The sequence below is a fragment of the Drosophila teissieri genome, chromosome 2L (assembly GCF_016746235.2).
Source record: "Drosophila teissieri strain GT53w chromosome 2L, Prin_Dtei_1.1, whole genome shotgun sequence".
Lineage (NCBI taxonomy): Eukaryota > Metazoa > Arthropoda > Insecta > Diptera > Drosophilidae > Drosophila > Drosophila teissieri.
This window is the reverse complement of record NC_053029.1, coordinates 870,842-892,937: the sequence shown is the minus strand read 5'-3', so window position 1 is coordinate 892,937 and position 22,096 is coordinate 870,842. Positions and strand designations below refer to the sequence as shown.

The 22,096-nt window shown below is 47.9% G+C and overlaps 3 protein-coding genes across 4 annotated transcripts; 2 read left to right on the top strand and 1 right to left on the bottom strand.

The window, feature by feature from the left end:
* Window positions 1-494: 494 nt before the first annotated feature.
* Window positions 495-2,304, bottom strand: LOC122614715 (probable serine hydrolase). Its single transcript, XM_043789354.1, has 3 exons — window positions 2,084-2,304; window positions 1,813-1,899; window positions 495-1,512 (listed from the first exon to the last, which is right to left on the bottom strand). Exons 1-3 carry the CDS (start codon window positions 2,151-2,153, stop codon window positions 674-676), a joined length of 996 nt encoding a protein of 331 aa, XP_043645289.1. The 5' UTR covers window positions 2,154-2,304; the 3' UTR covers window positions 495-673.
* Window positions 2,305-2,326: 22 nt separating this feature from the next.
* Window positions 2,327-3,790, top strand: LOC122614706 (WW domain-binding protein 4). The gene is made up of 4 exons (XM_043789341.1): window positions 2,327-2,483; window positions 2,541-2,613; window positions 2,670-3,400; window positions 3,481-3,790. Coding segments are annotated over exons 1-4 (1,023 nt in total). The 5' UTR covers window positions 2,327-2,481; the 3' UTR covers window positions 3,698-3,790.
* Window positions 3,791-4,654: 864 nt separating this feature from the next.
* Window positions 4,655-21,901, top strand: LOC122625966 (arf-GAP domain and FG repeat-containing protein 1). Of its 2 annotated transcripts, XM_043806042.1 has the most exons (6): window positions 4,655-5,235; window positions 18,006-18,826; window positions 19,237-19,710; window positions 19,867-20,061; window positions 20,121-20,458; window positions 20,876-21,901. In XM_043806042.1, exons 1-6 carry the CDS (start codon window positions 5,066-5,068, stop codon window positions 20,912-20,914), a joined length of 2,037 nt encoding a protein of 678 aa, XP_043661977.1. In that variant the 5' UTR covers window positions 4,655-5,065; the 3' UTR covers window positions 20,915-21,901. The 2 variants fall into 2 exon arrangements, with proteins under 2 accessions (XP_043661977.1, XP_043661978.1); XM_043806043.1 differs by lacking the exon at window positions 19,237-19,710 and having other exon boundaries at window positions 4,916-5,235.
* The last annotated feature ends 195 nt before the right edge of the window (window positions 21,902-22,096 follow it).

Here is a 22,096-nt window from a genome sequence, read left to right as displayed (position 1 = left end):
AAGTTGTTATATCCGCTTTATTTTCCATGGAAGGTATTTGTATATCACCATTATCATGGAGACGCAAATATATTGTCTGGGTGGAACCTTTTCCGGTCTTTACACCTTCAGGCTATAATCTCTGTTTGATCAAATTACGACTTTAGGCGCGACGAACTTAAATTTCTTTTATCTAATTTAGCGACTTAAGCTTGTGATATCTTTTGGGACCTTCAATGCCATCAAATATCTATATTTTGGTTCAAAGGTCGAGAAAAGTTATGGGTCTCAATTAAAAAGAGAGAATACAATATTAAGGTCTTTCACCAGGTTTTAAATTGAATTGTAATGATGACTCGCTAAACACCTCAATAAAATACAAGTGTTTTTAACTATGACTTGCCAAAAGGAGAATAGTAGCCATGAAGAGATTTCTGTTGAAGATATTTTGCCAAATTTGCCGCTCAAAGTCCAAGTGGCAAAAGCCTACCAAGTTGTGACGAAAAGGCACTACCTTGTTTGGTCATAAATCTGTGTTTATTATCTGCCATAATATTTAGATCCGCGCAAATCGGGCACATACCTTTGTTCACTGTCACATCACATGTGGGATGAAATACACTAACTATATACATACAGTATTCTCTACCTAGCCGTCTACTTAAGTAATTTGCTACTCAATCCCGATAGAAGCTCACGCCTCCTTCAGGAATTGGTTGACATGGGGCGCCACTAGCTCCGGGGTGACCAGGTGAAGGTGATGGGTGCCAGGCACCTCAACGTAGACCACCTTGGCGGCATTCTCCCGCAGCGTGGCAATCACATCCGCATACACCTGTGGCGTCTCGAACTTCATGCCGGGAATGCCCCGGATGTTGAGCACGCGACAGCGAATCAGGCGCGCGTAGGCCAACGTCTGCTCCGCGGTGAACATGCCCAGGAGGCTTATTTTCAGCCGCAGATCCCTGGCAAACAGGTAGCCATCCTTGCTCGGATTGTGCCTCATGCCCCTGTTCATCAGCACCCGAACCGAAGGCTCATCCACGGAGCCATCGTAGGCGTCTAGCACCAGTTTGATCATCTCGTCGTACGAGTAGCAGGGCTGCTTGCTCTCCGGCAGGGTTTCGTAGTCCAAGAACTTGTCCAGCGCCCTGCCAGTGCCCTCCGCCATCCGTTGAGTGCCGCGCACCGTGGGACCCGCGATATCGATGTTGATCAGCTTCTCCACCTCCGTGGGAAAACTAGCCGCGTACATGAAGGTCAGAGCTCCGCCCAGCGAGTGGCCCAGCAGGGTGACGTTCTTCCAGTTGTACTTGCGTACTATGCGGCGAATCAGGCATATGCCGTCCCAGAAGATGAAGTACTGCATGCCCATCGGATAGTGCGAGGACTTGCCGTGCCCGGGAAGATCGATGGCCAGGATGGAGGTGTCCGCCGGAAGCAGGGGGCACAGCCTGTCGAAGCTGCCGCAGTTGTCCTGCCAGCCGTGAAGGGCGATGATGGGCTGCCGCTCCTTCGAGCCCCACCACTTGGCTGCAAGCGAGAAAATCGATTAGTGCGCCGAAAGGAAATGTACATACATAAGCACTTTCTAACTTAGATTTATCACTCGCATGCTAATAGTACCGAGGAATCGGGTGATGTTTCAAAAAGTATTACTCAAAAAACAACTAAAGAGATAGCGCTGTGTGGTCAAGTAGCCTAAACATTTTTAGTCCGTCGAAACTATCAAAATAGTTTTCTTTTCGCGCAGCTGCGTCACATCAAAAATCACGTCAGATTGCCATGAATGGTCGATGATGTTGATAAGGAAACGGCTTGCAGGTGACTCACCCTCGACGGTTCCCCAGGGAACGGCGATGGAGAACTCCTCCCAGCTGTCCTCGCCCAGCAGCTGCAGGGGCTCCTCCGTCTGGCCATCTGAAAGCAAGGGGAATCCACATACACATTAGACAAGACAAACAAAAGCAAGCTGTGACGAAAGTGTGTCTGGTGAAATCGCCCGTAAGCCAGGTGAAGCGCAACCAGCGAAAACTTCGGACTCAGGTGCGCAGAGCGTGCGAATTGGTGACCTGACCACGACCTCCTCCTCCGGCTTACTCACTTGCTTCTGGCGCAGGTGACGCCGCTGGAGATGGCGTCGCTGTTGTTGTTGCCACGCGTGTCTGGCCCATGGCTAATTGCTGCGCGGAAGTGGTGCTCCGTAATGCTGGACGCGGATCGGGCGAGCTCCTGCCTCGGGGAATCTCAAAGAGCGACTAACTAAACTTAGTTTCGCAGTTTCCCGATCCGCTGAATTCGATTGTCGATAGGTATTGACAGAGATGTCAGTTTGACCAGGAATGGCTAGAAAGCCAGATACCAGGCTATTGTGGGATGTGTTCAGCACTGAGCGCATACCATTCTCGACTAGGTGGCAACTACCGCACATTGTTTTCATTTGCGATTGCAAACAAAATTTAATATTTCTCGAATTTTAAGCAATTTAGCTGTGAAATCAACATGTAAGTTTACTCTTTTACATACCAGCTATAACAATAGCTAACCCTTCACCCTAACAGGACGGAGTTCTGGAAGTCAAACGAGCGCAAGTTCTGCGACTTCTGCAAATGCTGGCTGAGCGACAACAAGGCGGTAAGTTTATGAAATAAAGACTCTATTCGGCACACCAATGACCCCTAATCCCGCAGAGCGTCGCCTTCCACGAGAGTGGCAAGCGGCACAAGCTGAATGTGGCCAAAAGGATCACCGACATCAGTCGCAACAGCGAGAAATCGGAGCGGGAACGCCAGAAAATGGACGCGGAGATCCGCAAGATGGAGGAGGCGGCCATGAAGTCGTACGCCCAGGATGTCCACTCCCGCGGCGACATGACCGCGCGGTCCATCAATACGGTGATGCGGGCCACGGCCTCTGCTTCTGCTTCCGCCTCAGGCGGTGGTCATTCGTCGGCTGGCAGATCCCGCCAAGTGGACCCCATGCGCCTGGAAGGACTCTCCGACGAGGAAGAGGACCAGAGGCGGGTAGCTCCCGGCAAGGTCACCAGCGACACAGCCGCTTCAGAAGCCTCCCTCTGGGTGGAGGGCAAGTCGGACGAAGGACACACCTACTACTGGAACGTGAAAACCAATGAATCCGTCTGGAAACCGCCGAAGGAGGGCTATCTGTCCTACGAGGAGTACGAGCGCATAAACCAACTGGCCATCGATCAACAGGAGATCTCCCAGGAGCAGGAATCCCTCAAGTTTCGCGCCAATGCCGACGAGGAAGTGGCGAGGGTGAATCGAGAGAAGATGAAAGCCTTCCGGAAGACCGATAATCCCAAGGAAAAGAAGCAGAAGGAAGAGAGGCGTCAGACATTCAAAACAGAGGAGGAGGCGGCCACCAAGGAGATTGGGCAGTGGCAAACTGTCGAAGTGAAGTAAGGCCTACTTAACAATTGAATCTATGCTGTTTACTCAGTTATCTTTCATTTACTTATACTGATTATGATTTTTGTAGAGCGCCTGAAGAGCCCATCGATTGGCAGCTACCAAAAACGGATTACTACACTGCTGCTCCCGTGGTTTCCGCTTCCACTGAACCAGAACCACCAGTCAAGAAGTTCAAGGAGAAGACGATAGGCGGTCTGGATGCGGAGATAGCCGCCACTGCGCCTGCCACGTTCAAGAGGAAATTCATCAAGAAGGGAAACAGCCGTCAGCGCGTCGAGGACTAGGTTAGGCATAAGAGATGTTTAGGATTTTAAGTGTTTGCTTATAACAATTATAAAGTGAGATGCGTTCAAATAATATTAGATTTCATAAAGCTATTATTGCACACTTATTAATAACACGGCTTTAGGAATATAGTTTAAAGCATTGAAGCCATTTGCTTCAATTAATATGCATTTATTTCCAAATCATTTAAATTCATGATTATGATTTTTAAATTTCGATAAGCCCCAAAGATCTGTGTCCAATCGGTGTGTGTCTCTGCTTTAGTGGCGGCATATTTAGGTCTAAAAACCACTTCCAATTTTAGTGAATCAGCGAGGACTCTTGGTATATCTCCCGCGCCCGCAGACGGTCACTCTGCTGCTGTTGTTGTAGGCGAGCGGTCGAAAATTGCGTCGGAATTGCGTTGAATCGAGTCCGAGTCGCGCTGTTTTGATTCGAGTGCGCCGTGCTGTGGTGTTTGGTTTGGTTTCGTTTCGCTGTTCGTTTGTTCGTCTGTTCGTTGTTCGCCTTCCACTCGTCTGCGATTCCGCACTGCAAACAAACAAGAAGAAGGGGAAGCAGCAAAAGTGGCGAGTGCAATCGCAGCGTCGAAATTTCAATTGAAATCTGTGTGGCAATTGCAGTGTAAATAAATTGAATTAAAGCAAAATTCTGCCAGTCGAAGGAGTGAAAAGTAAACAATAACACGGGCAATCGAAAAAGTGGTTTTCGATAAATTACACCGCACACACACAAACACACACACACCTGTGAGTGTGTGAAAAGTGAGTGTGCCAGTGTGCGTCGAAGGAGAGGAAAGGTCAAGCCGAAAATTGCGTAAAGGAATTTCGCAAAGAGTGGGGAACGGGGAGTTACGTCAGTTTCGCATGCACAATAAACAATTTCGATTCCCTGGGCGATCCTGATAGCCAGGCAAGTCGGCACGATAAGCAAAAAACGATAACAGCGGAAATTAACGTCAGTTCCGATACCGATACCAATTCCCGAAAGAATTCGAAAAATCAGGCAAGATTCAGTTCGTGTACGCTTACAACAGCTCCGCGCCCCACGCCGCCTCCTCCTACCGCGCCGCCGTCGCCCCCTTTGCGCCCTACGCGGCCGAGCGGTCCACCCAACACCACCCACTCCCACCCCCGGAGGAGCGGCTGCCCTCGGACACCGAGCAGCTAGCTGGATCCGACGAGGATCGGGCTCAGGGCCAGGAAGAGGAAGGGGCGGAATCCGAGGAGGAGCGCGCAGGTAGCGGACCCTCCGTCAGGCCGCTCATCGCAGCAGCAGCAACAACAACACCAACAACGAGGACGACGACAGTAGTACCGGAAGCGGTACCAAAGGCGACGGCCAAGGGAGCAACAGAGACGGCGACAATGGCGGTGGTGCGCAAGAAACAGGACGACAAGTACCTGCTCGCCCTGCGGGAACTGGTGGCCAGCGGGACGGGGGGCAATCGGCAGTGCTTCGACTGTGGCCAGAAAGGACCGACCTACGTGAACATGACCATCGGATCCTTTGTCTGCACCCGCTGCTCCGGAGTCCTGTAAGTATCCGCCTTCTTCTTTTGTCTTCCTCTCTGGGATAATGTAGGGTAGTCCTGTGGAGGGCAAGTCCGGGAATTTGGCATTAGTCTCTGCTAGGTGGTCTTTGTTTGGGAAATATAACTTGGCAATTCATATTTTGGCTATTTCTTTGGTTAATTGTGTCCTCGCTGAGTTTACCAGGTATTCATGACAGTTCTGAAAAAGATTATATACTATTTCCAATCCACAATATTGTCTTCACATTAAACCAGCTTGTGATTTGCTGATCAAGGATGGTGGATTATAAAATGGCAGTCTCAACAAAGAGGAATCCAAATTCACGACATTTATGATAGCGCGTACTTTAATGGCCTACGCTTGAATTCACACACATTCTTATCACAAGTGCTGGCTACCTAATTTGAAACTTGATAACTACCAAATGGTTTCCCCCGGGGAATTCCACTGTATTTCACTGCTGGCATTTCTAGGACCTCATTAAGTATCGCCCTGAGTGGACCTAAAAATAGAACTGAAAATTGAGGAACATCATCGATCCGTGAACCTTTCTTGGTCCGCCGTGTTATCTTCACTTGAACCCAGCCGCTTTGAACTCCTCGACTGACGTTCATTTTCGATCGGCGGCCGAGTGGAGTGACCGATAATTTGAGTTCGATGCAATGTCCGATCCGGGCTCCCATTATTATTTTGTATTGTGTGTGAAAGCGAAAGCAATTCCCCGACAATTTCGAACAATTTCGCACAATTTGGCTTCCTTTCCTTTTTGAAATGCAAATCGAAGACACAACTTTCAATTGCGCGACATCGCGTTGAACAAAATTGCTTTGTCTTCGCCGGCGGCGCTTTCTATTCGTGTTTTTCGTGGGGCGGACGTTTTCGAGGACCGCCCACCTGGCGGTTGAGCTGTGGGTGTCCTTGGCGCCCCTCAGTTTTCTTTTTTACCGCTCGAAGTAATTTGGCAAATTGGCTTTGATTTGTGGGCACTATGGCTGAATTGGGGTCATATATTAGCACTCCACCGGCAGTGCATTTGATTTGATTTACGCATTTCCGGATCAAGCACATTACATGATTGCTCTTAAACTTCCGCTTGGCCCAGGTCCAGAAGCCCAGTCTCCCACGAACTGTGCCCCAGATTGTGGCCTCTCAATTGGACAGCATGCGGGCTCCTCCGTTGAGTTATCTCTATCATCGAAACCAGGTTGAAAAGTGGCCAACTGCAATGCGTTCGCCCTGCTGCACTCTCCACTCCGCAGTCCTCGACTCACCAACTCTTCCTTCGATGACTCATGCCCCATTCCTCGGTCTTCGGTCCTCAGTCCTCAATCCTCAGTCCATAGTCCTCAGTCCTCAAGCCTCGTTGCCAACTGCCAGGGGAAACAAATGTTGGCATGTAAATGAAAAGCCACATAAATGCCTGGGACGCCAAACGATTGCACTGCGAGAAAGAGTTAATCATCGTAGTTGACATAAACAAGTGGTTCTTCAGTCCAGATACTTCTGCGTTTATTGAGTTGCGTTGCATTCGGCATTCATCGAAGTGAGCCACGTTTCTCCCTGTGTAGCCAAAGGGGTGTGGAAAGGTACTGCAGCAAATAGGGGACTCGGCCGGGGAAGGGGGCGTGGCAGGGGCGACAGCAGGCGACAACGAACTTCCTGGCTGAAAATGAGACTGGAACTTGGACTGCGACAAGGGAGCGAGTGCAGGGAATACCAAATGAAACCGACTCCATGAAGAAAAGGCCGTGCATGTTCGGCCCGCCTTTGGATATCGGAATCCGCTGCAGACCGGCCGGTCACTTGGAGCGCTTAATGGAGGAAGCGGTTCGGGAATGAGAATGGGCATGGGAGTGGGTTTCAGAATGGAAATGTCCGCGGCGGCGCGGGGGGAGGGAGAGGAAAACTCAAACCCGTCCGACGGCTTTTGCCACTCGATTGTTTCGTTGGGCCGAAGTTGCTGCTGCTGTTGCGCCTCCAATTGCAGACAAATTGTTGCACCTCAATCAAGCAGCAGTCGCCGCCATCTGCTGCCACACCGCATTTCGGTTGCTCCGTTTTTCGTGGACTCTTTCCGTGGCTTTGGCTTTGTCTTTAGCTGTGCCTTTGCCTTTGGCTTTGGCTTTGGCAGAGTTCAAAGCTTGTGCTGGCTCATAAAAGTCAAGAAACTTGTTGATTAGATAAGGCGAAAGCAAACGACCATTGGGAGCAGAGCAGCAATGGTGAGCCACTTTCTCAGGCTTCGTCATCAATCCCGCCGCACACAACGCACCAACTACACACAGCAACGGCCATTTGAATACGGAGTTGCCGGCTTAATAGTGCATTATCCAATTATTAAATAACCGAGCGCTGTGAATTAGTACGAGTTCAGGCGAAAAATGGAAAAAACCCATGGAGTCGATGGAACTTGCGATTTGTTGGCAAACATTGAAACTGCTGCCGCTACTTCTTCACTAAATTTCAGTTAGATATATTATCAGTCATAATGTTTACTCTACTCAAACGATTTGTGAGTCAGCTGTGCTTTTTCCTAAACTTATTAATATTACGAGTGTATAAGCAACATTTATCTTTGAACTTTCAAAACAAGTCTGTCCACTTCCTTTTGTTATGTGTGATTTCATAGAATTTGTTTATTACCCTTCCGTCAGTTCTTAATATTTGGTATTTAAACTTTTTATAAAAATATACTTTATCTGCGCTATTTCTTTGTTCACAACTGTATGTTTGCAGTCGTTCGCTGGGATTCTATCTGCGATTCTATCTGTCTGGGAGTCGATGACTACAGTCATGCTATTGCTCACAGCAAAACACATATAGTATATAGGCATATTAGGTTGATGTCGAATATGAAATGAGCACACAATCTGATCTGAAGCTTCTAAAAGCACCAATGAACCACTGCCTTTCAGTGTGATATCAGTTTGTGAACCTCATCATAACATAGTATCCGAAACCTCTGGATACATTTTCGCGTGTCGAGTTGTAGTTACATGCGTCAGCGGGCAAGTGAACTGTGGAGCAGACCCAGACCCCACCCGGTTTCCGAATCCCCGAAACCCCCGGATCCCCATGCCCCGGATCCCCATACCCTTCCCCCTCCCCACCGCGTTGGCACTGCAGTTGCAGTTGCAGTCGAACTGGGCCAACTGCCTTCGAGTGGAGCCCACAACAGCCAAAGCTGGGAGCACGTCGCTCGCTCTCTCGGTTTTTATTTTTCATTTGGCCCGTTCTGCGGCTCGTATGTTAATTTCCGATTATGAAACAGCATAAACACGTCTGCATTTGACAGCCCCGAAAAGAGGAGCACTGGGGGAGGGCGGAGGGGGGAAGGTGCCCACTTTCACCAGGCGGTGTCAGCTGTGTGGCCCCTTTTTTTACTGCCTCTCTATGCGCCGAAAAAGCCAAGACAACAAACGAACAAACTAAAGGAAAAGCAGCCAAAAGTCGAAGCGTAAGAGCAATTAAATAAAAATACAAGAGGCCGAGTGTGTACACTGAACAGCACTCCCATTTTGTCTCTATTCAAAATGCAAAATGTATTCCACACTGAGAAAAAAGCCCGTCTATTCAGCTGTAGCAGCTGTATTTTATCGCAATAATCTGAAATTCCCTAGTATGATACAATATGTTTGCTCTTCGCAATGACGTAACGAAATCAAAGCGGAGCAAAGGTACAATGGCACTTGAGCAATCGTTAAGCCACTGGATCAACGTGATAAGATAAAGATTAAATTCGCGTAAATACTCTCGAACATGAAGCCAATAGCTAGACCCCGTTTTTTGTTCCACTGTATTTGTACGATTTGAGTTCCTGGAATTAAACTGAGTCGCCCCTAACTCGTTTAGCATTTGAGGAAATGTTCGTGAATCGCTTTTGAGCTTTGAAGGAAGTGGGAATGGGGAATAGGGGGGATTGTGCGGGGCGTGGGGTCCATAAAGATAGGAATATAAATACAGAGGAGGAATAGCTGCGGGGGTGGGGGCGGGGGTGCCGGCAATTATTGCGCAGTTTTGATTCAAAACCAAACACAAACGAAAACACTCTCAGAAGGTGTCGTTGTTGTAATTACTGGTGGTTGGCTCCTTTGTTTCGCCGTTGTTGTTAATTCCCCCACCCACCTCAGCCCCATCCCCTCCCCTCCCCTCTCCTCCCTCTGCGCGTTTTGGCGCTTGCCTTGAAATAGAGATTTGAAATCTATTAATAATGCAGAGGCGCAAACGCGGCGCGTCAAGCGATTGGGCTCTCGATTTTGAATTCCCCATTCTCAGTTCTCGATTCTCAGATGTGAGTGCAATTCAAATGCGGAAACTTGTGGGCGGTGATGGCGCGAGGAGGGGGGTGCTCCACTTTCGCCCACCAGGCGCCACACCCTCCCCCTGGGAAGAGCACAAACAGCTGGAGAGAAGGGCCAAATGCCAATTAAGAGTGCTCGATACACCTAAAGAAATAAAGGGAACAAGGGATGCATTCAATCAATCTCATATTCCGTTTTAGTTCAGGCCTATTCCCTTTGCACATTGGTAATTGCTGGCTGATGTTGGGCAATGAGTGTTTTTTCCAGTGTATGCCGGCAGAAAAGAGGTTCCAAGAGCACGCTGTAGAGAGAGTAACGGGCAGGAGGCGCCTGCCCACACGGAGATTTATGGTTTCTGCTTGGCCCGCATCCCCATTTTCTCCCTGGGAGGCACATCGTCAGTTGGAGCCCGCTGCGTGCCCCAAATGCCCTTTCTGGGATGTTATGGGATGTCCTGGGGTGAGCCGCCATATGGTCACATACATATGCATGTGTACAGTGGATCTGGGGGATCCGCACACAGAACTGCAAATGCAGCTTGTTGGCGCAACTAGGCATTCAATTAATCAAATTATATATGTGGCAATCATCGAATAACTCATTTTAGTCATAAAATGCCACGATTTATGGCGAGCAGTGCGGTCAGCCACTGCACTGTGCAATCCGCCGGAGATGCCATAATCCGGCTGCCCACGAGGCTTTGTCCGAGAAATCCCTTTCCGGCCGAGTGAATGGCTCAATGGCAAATCCGGAGGTCCTTTTGCATTTTTCATTCGCCATCCCACGGCCACCGAAAGAGCTCAAGGCTCTTCTGGCAATTTGCAGCTCTGGCTCAGACGCTGGCATTATTAAAATATTCATGGGGCCCCCCAGTGGAGGGTCCTCTGTCCTCTGTCCTCCGTCCTCATTCCAACTGCCCCTCCTCCTCCCTCGAACTCCTCCTCCTCCGCCTGCCAAGTTTAATTTACATTGTGCGACAAACGCGACAACTGTCAGCGAATGCCAAAGGCGACCACTCTGCGCCAAAAGCGACTCCGACGTGCACTAGCAAAAGCGATAAAGTATATTAAGTAGTGGTGCTCCTATATTTGGGCTTTGCTGAAATAATACTGCGAATGCTGATGTGTATGAGCTACTTGTCTGGTGCTGACTAGAGGCAGACCATTTCTCGCAGTGCATCCACACAGAAGTGTGAGCTGCTTGGTTGGGGGTTAGGCGGCAGACTCGGACTCGTTTGAAGGCGCCCACATAGCTTCTCTGGGGGATCGGGGGAACTGGGGAATGGGAGGCAAGAAGCTGAACGGGAATCGGGTTGGGTTCGGGTTCGGAATGCGTGGGATTCTCTTTCCATTTGGCCTGGCCTAATTGAGTAACGCCACCGAGGGAGCGGGAATGGGAAACTGCAGCGTCTGTCGTTCTGCTGCTTTTTCAGCTCGGCATAACTTTGCAATTAAATCGCTCCCCAGCTGGACGGCACTCTGCATTCAGCACTCTGCATTCAGAGTGGGTCAGCGCTTTTCCCGCAAAAAGTTCTACCCGCTTTCCATGTTTTTCCGGCCTGGGAACCCGCGGCGTTATGAATAAGCGCGAACTGTGCAGTTTGAGCTCCGCCAGTCGGGGAAATGTGCTCGAGTTGAGTGAAAAAGAGACGGATCGCTGGTCTGCGGCTTTATCTGTGGGCTCAGCTATACTGGAAGTAGTCTAGTAGTTTGCTTCCTCCAGCCGCAACGACCTTGAATTGTGATTTCCCTTGCACGGAAAGAAAAGGCATATCACATGTAATACCCCCTGATATCATGCACTCAACTAAGGCGACGTACGAGTCGGCGAATTTCAAGTTCACTCCAACCCAATTTATCTTTCCGTGTAGGACTCTTGACCAGCGGATCGCCGTGGAGCGGGATGCAGTGGCACGGAACGTGCCTAGTTCGGACTTTTGCCTTCCGATCGACCTTGGCTCACTTAGCGTGTTTGTCTAGTCGAGGTCAGTTTCGCACTTGCTGGCAGGGAAAGGGGACGGCAGCCAAATCAAAGTTAGCGGCAATTTTCATTTATTTGCCAAACAAACAGATATTCGCCCAATATTTGTGGAGCCCACTCGCAAGTACAGTGGGCGCTTGGCAATTAAATGCCCGGCCAAGTAATTGTCATCTTGCAACTGGTAATTTCAGTTAGCCAATTTACAATTAAGATCAAGCCAATAATGGCACGTTCAATTGCGAAACAAAGGAAGTCTAGATAAACCAGACTTTTTGCTTAAAGTTCAAAACATGATTAACATGGTATTAACTTAGATATCAGACGAATGACTGCTCCTCGAAAACCACTAGAATGATATTCAAATTTGCGATTATTCATGCTGTCAGTGTTTTTATGATCAAATCAATAGCTAGTCACACCATCAGTTGCCGGGTTCCCATTAGTCAGTGTCCACTGTGCTCAATGGCCAGGCTTTGTGTCTCGATCCCGTCGCCTTCGCTTCGCTTTGCTTTTTCGCCTTGTGTGTCACTTGCGGTTTGAAATTGAAACCAGGCGGCATCTTATTTTTAGCTCTGGATGAGCTTGAGCATGGGCATACTCGGGCCCCTGTAATCCCGAGACAAAGATTGACTTTCAGTGTAATTCCAGGGACGCCACCCACAAAGCGGCGACGCGGTTACTTGCCACTCACTCGCCGCTGATTCATCGATGGCACTTCTTTATCTTGAGGTCAATATCAATGCCAATCAATCTCAACTCGGCTGCGAGCGTGCTTTATGGCTGATGGCGCCGCTTTGTTCCCTCTGGGGGAAAAGTCGTGAAATGACAAGGGAATCCAGCTTAATTTGTCGCCTAATTAGGAAGTAAAGACCCAATGAAGGAATAATGCTCATGATCTGCCAGTTGTTCTTAAGGTTAAGTGATGTTCTTGAACAGATGTTGGTGCTCACAAGTGCAGATCACTGTTCCCTTATTTCGGCTGCTTTGGAGGGAGGAACTAGTGCTCCATTGGGGCGTGTTAATGATATTCCCAGTTCGCATTGGGAGCAACCATCGATTCCTGGTACGCAGGCCCCTTGACTCGCACTTATCGCACTTGTCGCTCGCAATTTGCATGAATTCCGAATTCCGCTTCGTCTGAAACGCATTTGCGCCAGACTTCTCCGGCTGTTGTGGTCTGGTCCGGTCTGGTGGGGCGACAGTTGGGTTCCGAGCTCATCACCAGTCACTCCGCCGCAGTCAACTGTCAGCAGTCGCATTCCCAATCCCTCTGCCAGAGGTCTTCGCTCAAGAGCGCTTCCCACTACTCAGATTCAAACGCAGTAAGTTGGCCTAGGAGCAAATCAAAGCGAGGTTCTTTTGTAAAAAGGAAATGAAATAAATTCAAATGGAGATTTGTTCTTAAATATGGATCAATGACCGTTTCAAGTAAATTCCCAAAATTGTACCAATAAATTCCCGTTTCCTGACGCCATTAAAGTGATTTAAGCAGTGCAGCCCCACAAATTGATAAGAATGAAATGATAAATCGTCTTGTTTTCGATTTCTGAATGGAGCTCGTAATAATTGACTACAACGTGTATTGATGGCTGTGGTGATATTGATTTTATTGCCCCAATACCGGTCATCCATTTTGGGCTATTTCGTAAGCGGCATTCAGGCCATTAAGGCGCTGCATCGTTAGGAAACTGGAGCACTCCACAGCACTGAAGCTAGAAAGTGTTTGGCCCAGAGAGTGGGGCTCTAAAAATTAAATTAGCTCTTTGGAGTGGTCATAACTAACCGTAATAACTGCTCCAGTGGCCGCAGAGTCATTCCTCTCCATCTCATCGAGATCTCTCCTCACTCCTCTCACTGCTCTCACTCCTCTTCGGTTGCCAAGCAACGAGTCATGTCTTGGGGCAAGGTCTCCCGACTCTGGGGTTCTTTGGAAATTGACTAATTGCTTTTTCCAGCCCCACAGTGAATGTGCTCCGCTTGCACAGCGAGAAAAAGTGTGATATAGCGTAATATATATGATATTATATATGCATTATTTCCATGTTCCATCGCAATGGTGCCTGGTACGGTAGTAAGTATTTCTCTTGGTGTAAACCAACATATACCCACTAGTACATATACAGATATGTTGCTGAATTGGCACCGCTCTTGAACCCCCGACTGTCTGGGATCCGTGACTCATGGGAGTGGAAAAGAAATGCTATTGGTATTTATACTCGAGAAATTGCGTAGATGCCTTTGTTTTTGTTTCTGTTTCTGGTCGGTATCTGTTTTTTGTTTCGCATTTATATTTGCATACCCTCGACGGGGGGAAGTGAATGGCAATGCTGAACTTGTTGTGCTTTTAATTTAATGGACGTGTTGTTTGCTTTGGGGAATTTATTCAAATCTGGCACTGGGCAGCTGGCTGAACTGTATTTCCGCTCAGTGCATCCAAACGTATTTCGTAAATAGTTTCCTGAACCCGACGAGTAATGTTTCAGCTCTTACTCAGACCAAAAAACCATTGCGAATGTGCCGGACCAGACGTCAATAAAAATAATCAGTATCAGTGATTGTTTGCTTGTTTAATGCGAGTATTCGCGTTATTCATAATCATCGAAATGGCGCTGTCCACAAGTGCCCCCTAATGTCCCCTCTCTGAAGGTTGGGGTGTTCCCCACTTCGGCGCGGTTCAAAGGTTCGTACTTAAGTTTCTATTTATTGTCATATTTCGGCCTGCAGTTGTTTGCTTCTCTATTTCCTCGAATTTCGATGAATTCGCCTTTTGCACAATGAACTGCGGCTAAATGTCCCAGTGTTGTATATATAGTATGTGGTAGGTCCGATTCCGATTCCCATTTCCATTTTGTTACCCATTTTGATTTTGATTTGGATTTGCTTCGTATCTCGTGGATTGTTCGACGACGTACTCGACGCGGTGCTCATTGTATTTATTTTCTATGCATATCGCCTGGGTTTTTTGTATTTTCTGCCGCAACGAGTTTTACTTTTGTTTTTGTTTGAGAGTGGAGCTCAGCTGAGTTGATTTTTTTCACGCTGAGTGCGCAAAACGCGCAAAAACGGGTTTTGCACATTTGAAGCCAACTTAAAATGCCAGAGTGTGAGTGATTGTAAGCTAAGCTTTTTGTTTATCTGCACTACAGTCGCTCGTCTCTGTCTTCGTCTCTGTCTCCGTCTCCGTCTCTGTTTTAGTCTTTTAGTCTCTGTGTTTGTTTTAATTTTCGTTGTATCCACTTGTGCCAAGCACGAAGCGAAACCGAAACCGCCGAGATTTCAGATCCGAGATCTCTGATCGTGGTGCCCATCTCATCCGCCGGAGACGGAGACGTTGTGGAGGGAAGGGGTCATATGTAAACCCGTGGTAACCTTCCCCAAAACGGTCCATAAAATCTCAAACAATTCTCAGCTTATTAGCTTAAATGCATCCTTGAAGTCGTCGCCGCCTTTTAAATTCCCATTACACTCGAAGCGAGCAAGTTATTTGCCAAAGTTTATGTACATACATGTATTTCAAACACCCAAAGCACATGATTTTACGATTATTTTCGCTTCCTTTTCAACATTGAGCTGGTTTCGCTTTTTGTATGCAACTATTAAGGGAAGATTTGATTTTAAGTCGGAGCAAAGTCGATTATTATTTCTGTAAATTGGTAAATTGTAGCAGAGTGGCTGAGTCTCGCAGTCATTCCCCTTTGCCTGCGCCCTTTGCCCTTTGAACTGCCATGACCTGTGAGGTGTGACACAGTTTTCCGATTCCAGCTGTGACTTCCAGCGCTGCTTTGTTGACTCCCAATTAGCATGGCACTCTGCCATTCTCGGATGAGATTCCTCCGTCGATGACGCCGAGTGTGTACCAATGCGAGTGTGTTTACTGGCTGGGCTCGTATAACAATTAGCATTGCAATGCTAATATTGAACACCGCGCAAAGCGGCTCACAGTTTGCATTGGGAAATTGGCAACTGAGACCTAGATAAAAGCATTCATCTTTAAGCAGGAAATACGTGTACTTATATGTCCTGAAGCCACATGATGATTAAGTTAGTAGTCACATCCCTTTGGCAGCGGAACTGTGGCATTTATTGGCGCTAATATATTTTCCATCCGGCAGTTTCGAGGTGATTTATTTCCCAGAACCGCATTTAAAGAGGGTGGAGCGGCACTTTCCTGGCATATTGGGTTTTTTTCGCCTTAACAGAAGTCCCAGCTGCATGGAAATTTGCAGTCATTACGGCTGTGATTGTCAATTACCCTACCCTACCCCCACTTTATTATTTCCAACTTGACAAAGCGTTTCAAATGCACGCCTTAAACGGTGGGCGTGGCAGAGTGAGTGCCTCTAATGCCGCCACTGCTTTTACATTCCGTGTGGAGGCAACTTTCACTTTCTCCGACGCGGCTGGATTTCAAAAATAGCCACTGCCACATGGCGCATTATTCTGCCGCGGTCTTTGTTTTTGCCACTTGCAGCTGCCACTGCCACCGCCACTGCAGCTACATCTGCATCCCCATCTTCTCCTCCTCCTTCGATGCCCTAACGAACTGCCTGTGCGTGCTTCTGTGGATGTGGCCACTCGGAAAACTGGGCACCACTTGAGTGGTGTTTGCCACACACAAAAAAACATCACGTACCGTGCTCGCCTTAATCCGGCAAATGCCTAGTTGATATTTTAATAGGATTAAAACGGAATAAACTATAAAGGTAAATCGGATTCGAAAATGATTCTCGTTCACTGGGCTATGGCTTTGCAGCTACTAGCTTTTCCTGCGCCTGCAACTTCTTAGCTGTGTGTTTCGAAATGGAAATTAAAGTGTCATTGGATAAGTAGAACACCGTGGATTGAGTTCACTTAAAGATTCAATCAAGTCTCTATTAAGGAGTGCTGTTTCGAGGGTTTCAAGCACACTGTTCTTCCTTCAAGTGCTTTTAATGTGGTCACCATTGTGTGCATTGGGTATTTAAGGCTAACTGACTTAAGATACTCACTAATAGCAGTAGTTCAAGAGCGGTACGATAAGATAACACAACGATAGAGTAACACCTTCATTATAAACTATTTGTTACTCCAGTTTGGCAAGTTTGGCTTTGTTTATTTAATTCAATAGAAAAAACAGGTAAGCTCTTTTTCTGCCTGTGCAGCGATGGCCTTTCTGTATTGAGATGGCTTACAAGCCGTGTAAGGTCAGACAACCTCCTGTTGATTTCCGCTGCGGAGTCGCAGCTTCACAGATCATTTAGCCGCCGGCGGAAGTCGTCCTCCGCTCTTCAGCTGTGCTCCGTTGGTCACGGGTCAGCCGTGGAGGAGTTTGCTCTAATCCAATCCCCTGCGATCCGCTCCACTGCGAGCCCCACTTAAGTGAGAGTTGATTGTTTTCTGGTGAGCACTCAAAGACATCCGCTCTCCTCCTCCGCCGCTGTTTCTATCTCTGGCAGGGTTTTCCACTTTCCGTCCTCAAATTGAGTCACAATTGCATAAGAAACATGGGAATGGACGGGATGAGATGACAAAGGACGTCATTCCCTTGGCTCAGATGGCTGTAATGCCATTAGCCAGCAATCAGCAGCTTCTAGAATTTTCGCTGCATGTTCCACATCAGCTTGCCGGTTTTGATACCCCGTGCGAGATGGGGTATATGGGTAATACTCATTTCAATCAACCAAATAACAAATTCAGCAAAGCAAAACCGCGACATCTTGAGGTTAAAAATGTACAAGCATTCTTTGGTTCGAGTGGATTTGGTAATCCTAAGCTGCAGGGTATCTTCTGGTCGTTAGACCCGTAACTCTTGTTCTATCTGTTTCCATGCGGCAACCAGTTAACCAGCTACCAACAACCAACAACCTACAACCAACTGGAGCCAGCGAAGCGTTCATGTGAAACGTCCAGTTTCTGCTTCCCCCTGCAATGCATATTTGGCCCTCTTCTGCCACTTTTGCCACTTTTGGTGCTGTTTTTCTGTGGTTGTTGCTGTTGCTGTTGCCGTTGCTGTTGCCATGTTGTGGCCAAGTTGTTGCTGCCACCCGTGTGTACTCGTTTCGTTCGGGAAATTCGTGAAAAACCGAAATTAGCCATCGTTGTGGGGCGAAATTTGCTGGAAAACTCTCCACCAGCCAGGGCGGCTCTTCGGTTTGTTTATGGGTTTCATTTTTCATGCCGTTCTGGGCACTCCAAAGTGCTCCAATTGCTTTCTGCCCCAAGGCCCCAAGGCCAGCGCAATTAATTTGCGCAATTAACTGAAATTGAACGCCTATTTGACGGGTCATTCTGCTGGGTACAAGTGGGTCAAGCAACCACCACCATCTTCGCCACCTGACCGCAAATGGGCGACAAGTTGGACTAATCTTGGGCAATTTCCGAAATAGAATAGAGAACCACTTTGGAGAATTAGGGAGGATGGCTGTGGATGTTGCAATATTAATTAGTGAAGTTCGTTTAAAGAAAGTGGTTGGTGTTTCATTATAATAATTATGCATTTGCATCTTTTCCAGACGCGGCCTGACACCGCCTCATCGGGTGAAATCCATATCGATGGCCACCTTCACACAGGACGAGATCGACTTCCTGCGCAGCCATGGCAACGAGCTGTGCGCCAAGACCTGGCTGGGATTGTGGGATCCCAAGCGGGCTGTGCACCAGCAGGAGCAGCGCGAGCTGATGATGGACAAGTATGAGAGGAAGCGATACTACCTGGAGCCGGCCAGTCCGCTTAAGTCCCTGGCCAATGCGGTGAACCTAAAGTCGTCTGCGCCGACGACAAACCACACGCAGAATGGCCACCATAATGGGTATGCCAGCATCCATTTGACGCCTCCAGCTGCCCAGCGAACCTCGGCCAATGGATTGCAGAAAATGGCCAACTCGTCGAGTAGCTCCTCTGGAAAGTCCTCGTCTTCGATCAGCAGGCCACAGTATAACCACCACAACAACAATCACGATGCCTTTGGCCTGGGTGGCGGACTGAGCAGCCTGAACAGCGCCGGATCCACATCCACCGGAGCCCTTTCCGACACCAGCAGCTGTGCCAGCAATGGCTTCGGCGCGGACTCCGACTTTGTGGCCGACTTTGGCTCGGCCAACATTTTCGATGCCACATCGGCGCGCTCCACAGGATCGCCGGCGGTCTCCTCCGTGTCCTCAGTGGGTTCCAGCAATGGCTACGCCAAGGTGCAGCCCATCCGGGCAGCTCATCTCCAGCAGCAACAGCAGTTGCAGCAGCAGCAGCAACAGCAGCAGCTCCTCAATGGCAATGGCCATCAGGGCACTGAGAACTTTGCCGACTTCGATCACGCGCCCATCTACAATGCAGTGGGTAAGTTTCCATCTCTCAGCCCGGCTTTCATCTCCATTTAATTAGTTTTTACCAAAAAAAATGCTTTCTTGAAACGACCATCTGTCAAATATAAGCTATTTTCAGCACAACATTTTTGAACTATCATGATTTATTATTCAGAACATAATTAAACATTGTACAGCTTAAGTCTTTTCGAATCAATCACCCATCGCAGCAAACCAAATTGTACATGTATCGAACGCTAAACGAAATGCAGTAGTTTTCAAATAAGAGTTGTTCAAACACATCCCTTCGCTCCTGCACCTGCGGCTTGACATCCTGAAAGATCCTGCAGCTTGCTTGCGCCCTTCGCTCGCCTTCCACTTCGAGCACAACACACCAAGAGTTCGCATCCACTTTCTAATGTCTCACTGTTTGGCTGAACACAGCTCCACCGACTTTTAACGATTGGATCAGCGACTGGAGCAGGCGGGGCTTCCACGATCCCTTCGACGATTGCGATGACTCGCCACCGGGCTTCCGTCCTCCAGTTCCAGTTCCAGTTGCAGCTCCAGTTCCAACTGCTGCTGCTGCTCAAGTTCCCGCAGTATCATCACCATTGCCAACCGTGCGAGAGGAACCAGAGCTGGCGTGGAACTTTTGGGAGGAGGAGATGCGAATAGAGGCGCAGGAGAAGGCGCAGGAGTTGAGCTACTCCTTTTCGAATAGTACTCCGCCCCTTTCCCCTTCGAATCCCTTCCTGCCCTACCTTACCAATGAGGAGCAGCATCGAAATCACCCAGAGAAGCCCTCCTTTTCGTATTCGTTGTTCAGCTCCATATCAAATAGTTCCCAAGAAGATCAGGCGGATGATCGTGAGATGAATATTTTAAATGCCAATTTCCATGATTTCTTTACGTGGAGTAAGTTCTTGATTGCCTTGAGTTCTGTTTTCTGTTATGGTTTCTGTTGCATTTGGCTCGCTCTTTTAATTGATCCTGTTTATGTTCGGTTTATGTTCGGTTTTTACTTCAAAAACATTACCAAATAGTTTTTTAACTGATCTCCTCATGTTGCAGGTGCACCCTTGCAGAACGGCCATGCGACCAGTCCGCCCAAAGGCGGAAGTGCAGCGATGGCGCCCAGTGAGGACAGATATGCCGCTCTCAAGGATCTCGACGAGCAGCTAAGGGAACTGAAGGCCACTGAAAGCGCCCCGGAAGCGCCCACGCCCACCAATGGCAATGTTCAGGCCGCAGATGCCTTTGGTGGAGGTGAGTCCTTCACAGAGCTTTTCTCTTGCGGCCCCCGCTAATTGGGTTCTTCTTTACAGCCCTCAACAACAATCCAAATCCCTTCAAGGGCCAGCAACAGCAGCAGCTCAGCAGCCATGTGGTGAATCCATTCCAGCAGCAACAGCAGCAGCATCAGCAGAATCTCTATGGCCAGTTGACGCTCATACCAAATGCCTACGGCAGCAGTCCCCAGCAGCAGATGGGGCACCATCTCCTCCAGCAGCAGCAGCATCTGCAGCAGCAGCAGCAGCAGCAGCAACAGCAGAGCTTCTTCAACTTCAACAACAACGGATTCGCCATCTCGCAGGGTCTACCCAACGGCTGTGGCTTCGGCAGCATGCAACCCGCGCCTGTGATGGCCAACAATCCCTTTGCAGTGAGTATGCGAGCCGACTCTCTGGATTAATTCCACAAATTGAAAAGTGGTGGCAAGGAGGTAATCTGTTAAAAGTGATGAACGAGTGAAATAAAATAGTGAAGAATTCTAGATACGTGTTGTTTTCCCTTTTGGACCTCAACACACCTCAGTCCTCATTGATGATACTTACGATTCCTCTAATTAGCAATTGTAGAACGTTGTGTGCCGTCCATAGTGATAAACAATATCACAGAGCTGCGTAATTCGCTTCAATAAATATTAATCAAGCAAACAAGCAATCATGTGCACGTTAGTCTGTTTCTCACGTTCCCTTGCCACATATTAAATCCAGACGGTCGGTGGATTTCCAGACAGGATTGGTTCCGTCCAGTTCAATATTTGCTAAAGACACAATTCTTCCTTTATATTCCACAGGCCAGCGGCGCCATGAACACTAACAATCCATTCTTATGAGACTCAACCCAGGAGAATTCGCCACGCGCCACCTGGCAGAGGCGCTGAGCCAGCGAACAAAGAGCAGAAGCGGAGGAACCGAACCGAAATTAGTCCATTTTACGAACAATAGCGTTAATCTATGTATACATAATGCACGCCGGAGAGCACTCTTTGTGTACATAGCCCAAATATGTACACCCGAAAGGCTCCACGCTGACGCCAGTCCTGGAGGATGGCGGAGGCGGACTGGGGCGTTGATATATTCTTTTACATGGTAACTCTACTCTAACGTTTACGGATACGGATATTTGTATTTGCCGTTTGCCCTAGAACTCTATACTTGTACTAAGCGCCCATGAACACTTCATCCACTAACATAGCTACTAATCCTGATCTAGTGGAGGATGCAGTTGGTCCAGACTCTCTGTTATTTGTTTTGCCTGTCCTCGTACTTGTCTTTGTCCCATTTAGCACTTTCGTTGCGGATAAGAACTTTGTCAGTTATTGATTGTGTGGCCTTAATAAGATTATAAAACTAAATATTATAACGTACGACTATACATATACGGATACAGATTCAGATAGACACAGATATATATGCTTTTGTACCTAATTAATAGCTTCTTGTTTCCATTGCTAATCATCTGCTTTCCGTGTGCTAATTTTATATACCAGTACGTGCGATATCGGCCGTGCAGATAGATTGCTCAGCTCGCGAGTCGAACCTCTTTTGGTTGCACCCACGGCAGACATTTGTACATATACTACTGTCTGATTGTAAGCCTCGTGTAATACCTCCATTAACACCCATCCCATACCACCCCACCCCACCCCAGCCATCCATTCATCCATCGATCGAACCCCGAATCCATGACTCAATTCACTGCTCACATGTCCATGTCCAGATAAGCAAGAATTTTTCCATTTTAGCCTTAACGTGTCAAACATTATCGAAGCCTTAAAGTTATTTAAAACTACGAAAATTTCAATAAAAACAAATAAGAACGCTATCATTGTTTTCTTTTGATTCCTGATGTGAGATCGTTGTAGAATTCATCGGTTTTTGTCGTCGAAACTATGCCAAATTCAAAACAAATGGTTTTAATGAATTGGCATACTTTTAGGAAGTTTCCTAACAAGTGAATATGTGAACAATTACTGTCCATCATTTCGTCAATGGCGATGTAGCAATCTTACGAA